General features: G+C 37.9%; 1 protein-coding gene across 1 annotated transcript in view; it reads left to right on the forward strand.

Moving 5' to 3' along the window:
* LOC121250692 (exocyst complex component EXO84B-like) overlaps positions 1-10,690 on the forward strand; it is a 40,656-nt gene that overhangs the window by 9,956 nt on the left and 20,010 nt on the right. Inside the window, exons 3-4 of the mRNA XM_041149879.1 lie at positions 963-2,016; positions 3,501-4,016. Of these exons, the coding sequence (XP_041005813.1) occupies positions 963-2,016; positions 3,501-4,016 (1,570 nt within the window). The remainder of the gene's footprint in view (positions 1-962; positions 2,017-3,500; positions 4,017-10,690) is intronic.

The following is a 10,690-nucleotide window of genomic DNA, read 5'->3' on the forward strand; positions in this document are numbered from 1 at the left end:
TGCTTTGTTGTAAAACAATGGCAACCTTGTATTCACGTATTGATGTGCTTCTTTAATTGCTTTACAGCTCTATGGGCATTTTGTTTTGTTCTGTGTGATGTTGTTCAATATGTTGTGTCCAGTTCTTCTTCTTCTTCAATATGTTCAATATGTTGGTTTTATTAAATTAATGCTTACTGCTACTTCGATGACTATGTTGACTCGTGGTTTTTCCTCATTTAACTTCTAAAATTTAATACTACTTGCTGATATAGCCTACTGCCAATGTTCTTTTCACTAATAACACTTTGGTTTGCTTTATTTTAAGAAGTATATGAAACTACTGAGATTATGTGGAAAAAAAGTGGTGAGAATTTTGTCAATATTGCTCTGCCCAGTTGAATACCTTTCTTGTGGTATATGTCTCACATACTTTTGTAGCACCCTTAGTGCAAAATGTACTCTGTTATTAACTTTAATTTGGTGGTGGCCATTGTAACATCTTTGACCTTGCATACTTCCAATGCAAATGATTAAATGGATGAAGAATAGGAGTAAAAGGCTAAAATATCTTAGAACGAACTAGTGCATCCATAGGATATGTGGATGGCTTGAAAGAAGTTGCTTTTGGGGAATAGTTGGGAACTTTGTTTTATTTTCCATAGTTTTATTTTCAGATATTTTTTGATCAAATAATTGATAGAAGTTAGCATTCTGCTGGTGTAAATTTTCCTCCCCCCCCCCCCCCCCCACCCCGCCCCCCCCACATATTCAGCTTTTTGTAAATGGTGTAAGTATATTAACTTTTAGTATCTTTACGTACTGTCTTAACCGTGTAGTCTTTTTATATTTTTCTGGGGTTACCTCAATATCATTACTTGTCTTATCATTAGTTAAGATCTGAGTTAGCCAAAATCAATAGCGGTACTTAATATGTTGATTCAGTATATATTTGTAGTGGAAGTAATGTGTACTTCTTACAGCACATCCAAAGAGATCTCAGATTTAGAGGGGGAGCTTTCTTCGATCAGAAACCTGCTATCTACTCAGGCTGCTTTAATTCATGGTTTATCTGAGGGAGTCCACATTGATTCCTTATCTGTCCCCGTTGCAAAAGGTTCTGCAGTTAACAATTTATATATTTATGAAGGCAGCGAACCTTCAGAACTGGAGAAATGGTTGATAGAATTCCCTGATCTATTGGATGTTCTGTTAGCTGAGAGGAGAGTGGATGAAGCTTTGGCTGCCCTCAGTGAAGGAGAGCGTGTAGCTTCTGAAGCAAAACAAATGAAAACACTAACCCCAGCTGTACTAATGTCTCTACAGACCTCTATTATTGAGCGTAGACAAAAGTTAGCTGACCAGCTTGCTGAAGCTGCTTGTCAGCCGTCCACGCGTGGTGACGAACTTCGTGAAGCTATATCAGCTCTTAAACAGCTTGGAGATGGCCCTCGTGCTCACAGTTTGCTACTTAATGCGCATTTACAAAGATATCAGTATAATATGCAAAGCCTTCGCCCATCAAGCACCTCATATGGAGGAGCATATACTGCTGCTCTCTCACAGCTGGTGTTCTCTGCTATTGCTCAAGCTGCAAGTGATTCATTGGCTATTTTTGGTCAGGAACCCGCTTATACTTCTGAGCTTGTCATGTGGGCTACAAAGCAAACAGAGGCTTTTTCACTTCTCGTTAAAAGATATGCATTAGCTTCATCAGCAGCAGCTGGAGGTTTAAGAGCTGCTGCAGAGTGTGTTCAGATAGCCATAGGCCATTGTTCATTGTTGGAAGCTCGTGGCTTGGCTCTTTGTCCTGTGCTCTTGAGGCTTTTTAGGCCCAGCGTTGAACAAGCACTGGATGCTAATTTAAAAAGAATTGAAGAGAGCACTGCTGCTTTGGCTGCTGCTGATGATTGGATACTCACATGCCCTCCAGCTACACGTCAATCTGGCAGGCCTTCAAGCACATCGCTTGGCAGTGCAATGGCGTTTCAACATAAACTTACAAGTAGTGCCCATCGGTTCAATTTGATGGTCCAGGTGAACTATATACGTTTCCGGCCAAAGTTTCAAATAACTGATTTGTCATCTCTCTCTCTCTCTCTCTCTCTCTCTCTCTATGTGTGTGTGTGTGTGTGCGCATTCCATTCCATTATGCACGCATTTGTTTAGTCAATGAAATTTCCCCTTTTGTGTTGAGGACAAGATTGATGGTATTGGTATATGTTACAAGATTATGTTGCTTCCTTGCCCTTTGGTCTTGAATAAGTTTTTGCAAAATTAATACTTTTAAAAAAAAAGTTCTTGCAAAATTAATCTCTTTGCAAAGTACAAACTTTGTTTTTACTCTCTTTTCACTAAACATTCTTCAAGCTATTAACGTTTTCCTTGTTTGGGTGGGGTGGAAGGGGGCGACTATTTTCATGCTCCAACTATTGGTGCTTCACACTTTGCATCCCAAACTACAAAATTTGACACATTGTATCTTAAACTACCAAAAAGTTGTTATGTGCACTCCCATTACAATCCAACCATCAAAATTGTCACTCACTATTTTTCAATTTTTAATAGTTGGAGGATGCAACATATCAGTTTTAGTAGTTTGGGATGTAGTGTAAAATGCTTAGTAGTTTAGTGTGCTAGGTCTATATTCCTTTTTTTTTTTATTATTTTACTTATCATCCCGCAATAAGAGTGCCTTGTCATTTAATCTAGCTTTCCTTTTGTTGCAATATAAATGTCAATACCATATGCACCTTTTATGCTCTTTTTGGTCTTAGCACTATGCGTTTACTTGTTAGACTATTCTTGTGGTATTGTTTGGTTTTAAGAGACACGTTGATCTACATTTGTCAAGATTGTGTTACGTATATATATGTCATACAATCTTGATGATCTCATCTTAAATGAGAGAGCAGATTACAGCATTTTGGTAGCTTGAGGGTGCAACATGTCAATTTTGGTAGTTATGATACAAAGTGTAAAACGCCTTGTAGTTATATGAAGTTTGTTTTTCCCTTTTCATTATTATACATATCATCCTGCAAGAAGAGAGCCTTGTCGTTTAATCCAGTTTGTTGCAAGATAAATATCAATATGGTATGCATCTTCTATGGTCTTACACTATGCATTTACTTGTTTGACCATTCCTATGCTATTTGTTATTTTGTTTGGTTTTAAGCCTCCCTTTTCTCTTTCTGAGACGCAATAAAATAACATTCTCAGTGGTCTGGGCAGAGAAAAGTATAAATATGTGTGCAATTAATGTATCATTCAAGTGTAGCTTCTCTTCCAATAAGATATCTTCTTCACAATCCGGAGTATAATTTGTTACTTCTAGTTCGTGTTCCGCAATGTTCATATATTTACTGTCCATTGTTCTCGAGTCTTGCCTATTGGGGAGTTCTGATTGAGCTTATGCTTGTTGCCTCTTCTTTCCTTTTTGGGGAGGTCTGGGGGTTCCATTATGGTGCTTTATTCCCACAATTAGCTGTTTTGGCTGTACCTTTCACTTTCTCGTACAGGATTTCTTCGAGGATGTGGGACCACTGCTAAGCATGCAGTTAGGAGGTCAAACACTGGAAGGCTTGTTTCAAGTATTCAACTCATATGTGAGCATGCTCATAAAGGCATTACCAGGTTCAATGGAGGAAGAAGCAAACTTTGAGAGTTCCGGGAATAAAATTGTCCGAATGGCTGAGACTGAAGCTCAGCAGATGGCATTGCTAGCAAATGCATCATTATTAGCGGATGAACTGCTCCCACGTGCAGCCATGAAACTATCTCCTCCCAATCAGGTTACCTACAGGGGTGATACTCGTAGAAGACCTCTGGATAGGCAGAACCGTCATCCTGAGCAAAGAGAATGGAAAAAGCGACTTGTGAATTCAGTTGACCGATTAAAGGATACTTTTTGTCAGCAGCACGCTTTAGATCTCATTTTTACAGAAGAAGGTGATAGCAATCTTACGGCAGACATGTACCTAAATATGGATATCAATGTGGATGAATTTGAGTGGTTTCCGTCACCAATATTCCAGGTACTTTTTTTTATTTTGTTTATACTTATGTAAGTGATGAGTATATGCTTTCTCATTCTATAACATCCTAATGTTTCTGGTCTACTGAAAAAGTACACAGTTTTGATCATTTCTGTTAGTAGACATGCACAGGTGGTCCCGTACACAGATCTATAAATTCTATTGCCATTCAAGCATCTAGAAAGTAAAGAGCTCACAATTTGCATAAATTAGTTGTTTCGCCTGTTAGATTTCAGGTGACCAAACTATGACTTGTGACAACAGAACCACAAAACGAGCTTTTTGTTACGAGTCGTTCCCTTGATCAGATTGGGCATTACACTTATTGATTTTTGTTACTTTTTATTGCCCTTCCCAATTATAATCAAATACCATAATTGGCCTTTACTCAACTTGTTTCTGGATAAAAAGAAATTGATGGGCCTCGAGCTCCTTTGGTGGTCATGGGATCCTCCCATGTCCACCAACCATTTCTTATAAATTTGATTGAACGACAATTATGTCCTTTAGTTACAATCATTTATTTACTCAACAGTCAAACATGCAATCATTCCTTCATTTCTTTTCTTTCCATTTAGCCTTTCCTTTCCTTATCTTTTCATTCATTTAAAATATATAGTCATACTATATACATATCAGGCAACCAACAGTCATACATGTCACATATCATATGCATCACATTGATAATAAGGGTTCATGTAGGGCTAGCAAAAATAGTCTATACATATATACTTGTGAACATGTATATACAGTTATGAAATGAAAATTTTCAGTTACATAAAATGATGCAAAAATGCATGATCATGGTCACTTAACTCGAGCCTTATGCAAAATAAACTTAAATGCACGTGTCACAAGGCACCCGATGGAACATATCATAATTCAGACAATCGAATAAGCACTTTCTCGTGTGTAATAAAATACGAATGTAAAACATGCAGCTATGCCTAAAGGCTTCCTGTGACTTCTAAAATTCCTCTTAACTCAGCCCTAATTACCGGTATGACTTTAAAAACCTTACAACTTGCACTCTTCCTTATATAGCAGTCGGATCTTGGTGGTTTATGGTGAACCAGGTTGTGGATCTGGGGTGTTTTCAGGTCATGCATATGGTTAGGTCCATTACAAGGGTCTTGGGTTGGATTGGGCCATGGGCTTAATCTTTTGTCTTTGTTTTAAGACATGGCTTGGGTTGCTACCTAATGCTAACCGATCTCAAACTTACTTCTAAATGTCAGTTTTGGTCGAATACCTCTTTGAAGTGCTTCCTTCTCATTATATAAAAAATAGTTCCAGAAATAATTACAAAGATAAGATTGAGAATTCAATTTGAATCTCAACAAACTACATCTGTATCTTATCTAAACTAACCTGACTTTATCCCATCTAAATATGTACAAATTTAATTTAAATACAAGATAAGATTAGTAAATAAATCCTAATCTATTTGAAATTCAGTTCTGCTGTATCCCAGTAAAATAGGAGATTAGTTGCCATGTAACCCTAGCCACAACCCAATAAAATAGAAGATTAGCTGCCTAGCTGCCGTATCTTAAAGAAAACCCTAGTTTTCCTTTGATACCCTCCCTCAAATTGATGCTAGTGAGTCAACTAGCAGCAATTTGCTAACTAGGTATTGTTGCCATTGTCGAGTCAAACCTTTGGTGAAGATATCAGCTACTTGGTGTTCAGTGGACACGAGGGAGAATGATAGCTTTAGACTCATAGGCATCTCGGATATAGTGACAATCAACCTCAATGTGCTTCATACGTTCATGAAAAACTGGGTTGGTTATAATTTGAATGGCACTTTTATTATCACCATGAAGAGGCGTGGGATGTGCCTGTGCAAAGCTGAGTTCAGAAAGAATACCACGCAACCACATAATTTATGAACATGCAACAGACATTACCCGATATTTAGCCTCTATAGATGACTTAGATACACAATTTTGCTTCTTACACTTCCAAGAGATAAGAGAATCGCCAAGGAAGACACACCATCCAGTAGTAGAACGTCGAGAGTCCGGACATCCAGCCCAATCTGCATCATTGTAGGCAACTAATTGAAGAGAAGAACTCTTAGGAAAAAACAGTCCACGATTAGGAGTCCCAAGTAGATAGCGAATAATCCGACGAATAGCTACAAAATGAAGATGTTGAGGAGAATCCATGAACTTACTAACAGTGTGGACAGCATAGGAAATATCAGGGTGCGTGATGGTGAGATAAATCAAGCTGCCAACCAATTTACGGTATAAGGTAGGATTTGAGAGAAGTTCGCCTTTGTCTTTCCTATACTTAACATTCACCTCCTGAGGAGTATCAACTAGAGTAGTATCTTCCAATCTCTCTAACTGAATTAGATCTTGAATATACTTGTGTTGATTGAGAAATAAACCATGTGGCTGAGACCTAACTTCCAACCCTAGAAAGTAGGTAAGATCCCCAAGATCCTTCATGTGAAACACATTTTGAAGATGTTGCTGAAGTTTTTGAATCAAATGTCCATCCAAACCAGAGATGATAATATCATCTACATATACCAATAAAAATACTATTCCAGCATCGCCCTTGTGCAAAAATAAGGAAGCATCATACTTACTTTGCTTAAAAGAAAACCCTTGCAAAGTATTGTGAAATTTTTCAAACCAAGTTCGAGGAGCTTGTTTAAGACCATACAAAGACCTCTTCAATTTACAAACAGCCGTAGGGGAGGAAATAGGCATACCAGATGGAAGTTTCATGTAGATATCTTCCTTTAGATCGCCATGCAAGAAAGCATTCTTAACATCCATTTGACGTAATTGCCAAGATTTAGAAGCAGGAAGAGCAAGTAACAAGCGAACAATAGTCATCTTGGCAACCGGAGTAAAAGTCTCATCATAATCTGTGCCATACTCTTGGTGATTCCCCAAAGCAACCAATCTAGCTTTGTATCTTTCCAGTGAGCCATCCGAATGAAGCTTTACGGAATATATCCATTTACTACCAATTGGTTTGATAGAAGGAGAACATTTTACCACATCCTAGGTCTGATTAGTCGCAAGTGCATCAAGTTCTGTCTGCATTGCTTGCTGCCAGCACTCATGTTCTATTGCCTGTTTGTAACAAGAAGGGATAGTAATGGAAGATAATGTAGCAGTCATAGAAGTGGGGGAAGAAAAACCATAACGATCTGGTGGGTGAGAGACACGGGTAGATTTCTGAGGAACAGAAGCAGCAGGAACTATGGTGGATGTTGGATTAGGTGTCTGAGTAGGAGAATCTTGAGAAGCCATAGGAGACTCGGCTAAAAGGGTGGTGCTATGACGTTGAGTGTAGACAATACCAGGTTTAAACCAAGCCACTGGAGCAGAAGAGGTATTAGGAATGGGCATAGGGAAGGGCTCGGGCTCATCATGAAGAATTGAAAAACTAGGTGAGATAGGATCGACATGAGAGAGAAAAAAATTGCTGATTTTCAAAAAATAAAACATTCTTGGAAATTCAAATTCTTCATGCATTAGGATCATAACAAAGAAATCCTTTTTGAGTGGAACTATATCCAAGAAAAGCACACTTAACAGATTGAGTAGTCAATTTATGTCTTTCATGTGGTGGAAGATGAATGAAACACACACAACCAAAGATATGCAAAACAGAATAATTAGGAATGTGACCAAATAGTATGGAATAGGGAGAAACATCATGTAAAACTGGTGTGGGCAATCTATTAATTAAATGGATAGCAATAGCTAATGCTTCACACCAAAAACGAGAAGGAACGGATGAGTCAATAAGAAGAGCCGAACCATATCAAGTATATGACGATTCTTACGCTCAGCTACCCCATTTTGTTGTGGTGTAGATGCGCAAGAACGTTGGGAAATAATACCTTTTTCTTGAAGAAAATTCTGAAATTCACAAGACATCTATTCACCCCCAGAATCAGATCGTAAGTCCTTGATAGACGAAGCAAATTGTGTCTGAATGAGTGCAAGAAGGACCTTGAAAACAGAAAATACTTCACTTTTAGTACGGAGAAAATAGATCCAAGTGAATCTACTGCAATCGTCAATAAAAGTAACAAAATAGTTGTAGTGAGCATGTGAAATAACAGGAGATATACCCCAAACATAGCTATGAATTATATCAAACACCCAAGAAGCATGAGAACCAGATTGTGGGAATGGTAGCACTTGGCTTTTGGCAAGTTTGCAAGAGGTACAATCAAAAGAAATTGTTTCCATTGAAACAGAATTTTTATTGTCAATAGCACCAAATTTAAACAAAGTTTGGAGTACATTAGGATTGGGATGTCCTAAATGTCGATGCCAATCCTTAGTACTTTTTTTGACAGCATTACAAAAAATAAGGGAACTAGACGCAATAGAAGCTGAACTAGGATTTATTGGAAATAGCCGACCCTCCTTAGAACCCCTCGCAGTCATCCTCTCGGACACTCGATCCTGTACAACACAACCAGAAGATGAAAAAGAGACATTACAATTATTTTCAACAAGCTGTCCAACGGAAAGTAAACTTGTGGAGAGAGTAGGAGAAACCAAAACATTTCGAATGACAGGAGACATATTGTCAAAATAAGGTGACAAACTGTATGAATGGCCGAATACCTTGGCCTTGAGGATTCTCTATATTATATAATCTGTACAAAGCAATTCTATACATGGAAATAAATCATTATGCGCCTAATGCTAGCCCTATACATGGAAGTTACAATCTGTCAAATATTAACTAGAGAAATAAGGAAAGAGTTGAATAAGGAAAGAATAATGGGCAGCGTTGCTGTCCATTGACACATATGACCCACGGTAGAAATTGTTAGTGAACTGCCATTTGCCGTGTGGATTTTGAGAGGACCATCATAGGACTGAAGATTGTGCAACAACGTGGAATTATTGGTCATATGATTTGAGGCACCAGAATTTATTAGCCAAGAATTAGAAGAGGACTTTGGTTTGCCTGAGATGCCTAAAGCAGAAAATGCAGAAATTATCATTTGTTGTACCATATCGGGAGTAAGAGTAGTAGAATTGGAACCATTAGGTGCTGAAGCATGAGTGGTAGCAACAGGAGTTGACGAAGAGGATGCACTCGAGATATCAACAGAGGTGGAATAGGCACTCTCTTGCTTCCGAGGAGGTCGGATTGGGCAGTCCTGAATAATATGTCCAGATTTTTTACAATAGTTACAAAATTTCTTTGGACAATGGGTGGCAATGTGACCAAATCCCTTGCAACTATAGCATTGTGTAGTGCTATAGTCTCAGCCCTTGGATTTTCCTTGTGCTGTAAATGCCACTTGAGTAGGAGATGCAAGCTGTTGTTCCATTGTACTCCGAGTAAGTAACCTTTGCTCCTTCCGAAGCAAATCTCCCAAACAATCATCAAGAGAAGGAATTGGATCTCTATTCATTAATTGAGAACGAACAGATTCAAAATTTGAACGTAGTTTCATAAGAAACTGATCCCTCCTACTAGTTTCATGCACACTTTGCACATGAGGGAGACCATCAGCAGGGATAGAAGAATACACAATGTCAGTGTATTCAGCCCACATACTTGAAAAACCAAAATAGAAGTCCTCCACTGATAAGCCACCTTGAGAAAAATTAGCCATCTCAAATTCCAACTGAAATCTTTGAGCAGAATTATTCTTTGTGTAGATTCTCTTCAAATACTCCCACGTAGCCTTGGAGGTTTTGTAGGGTCGTGGATTAAGGATGATGTGAGGCTCAATAGAACATAGGATCCAAGACATGATCTTGGCATCCTTACTCTCCCATATAGACAATTCCTTTGCACTATCAGGGGCTGGAATAGTCCCATCAACATGACCCCAGAGTTCTTTACTCATGACAAGAAGCTGAAAGTGAAATGCCCAAGCAGAATAATTTTTTCCATTGAACCGAATGCACAAGGAATCAGATTTTTCAGATGCCATGAAAACAGACCAAGAGCAAGAAAAGAGAGATGCTGCCATGAAATAGAGGACCCCAGGAATATCAAGAAACTAGAAGCAGCCTCTGGAAAAAAACAGAAAACAAAAACCCTAAAGATTTTAGGGTTGGCTGAGGAAGTGCAAAAAAATAGGAAATCAGAGTAGCTCTGATACCATGTCTGATTTGGTCAAATACCTCTTTGAGGTGCTTCCTTCTCATTATATAAAAAATAGTTCCAGAAATAATTACAAAGATAAGATTGAGAATTCAATTTGAATCTCAACAAACTACATCTTTATCTTATGTAAACTAACCTGACTTTATCCTATCTAAATATGTACAAGTTTAATTTAAATACAAGATAAGATTAGTAAATAAATCCTAATCTATTTGAAATTCAGTTATGTTGTATCCTGGTAAAATAGGAGATTAGTTGCCTAGTTGCCGTATCTTAAAGAAAACCCTAGTTTTCCTTTGATACTAAACCCACCAACTTAAGCCCTAAAATCGGGGTCCACTTCTATCCTTTTCTATTTAACTTCAACAAAATAAGTTAATGCCTAATAAAATATCCAATCCCGAGCTAGGTTTTTCCTAAAATAAATCCTTAATAAAAAAAATGGCTAATAGCTAAATAAATAATTAGCATAAATTAATGACCTAACATAAAATAATAATATCAGTGATTCTTTAGAATATATTGGGGTGCGGTGCTATTGAAGAAGCAGC

This window comes from Juglans microcarpa x Juglans regia, chromosome 1D (assembly GCF_004785595.1).
Source record: "Juglans microcarpa x Juglans regia isolate MS1-56 chromosome 1D, Jm3101_v1.0, whole genome shotgun sequence".
Lineage (NCBI taxonomy): Eukaryota > Viridiplantae > Streptophyta > Magnoliopsida > Fagales > Juglandaceae > Juglans > Juglans microcarpa x Juglans regia.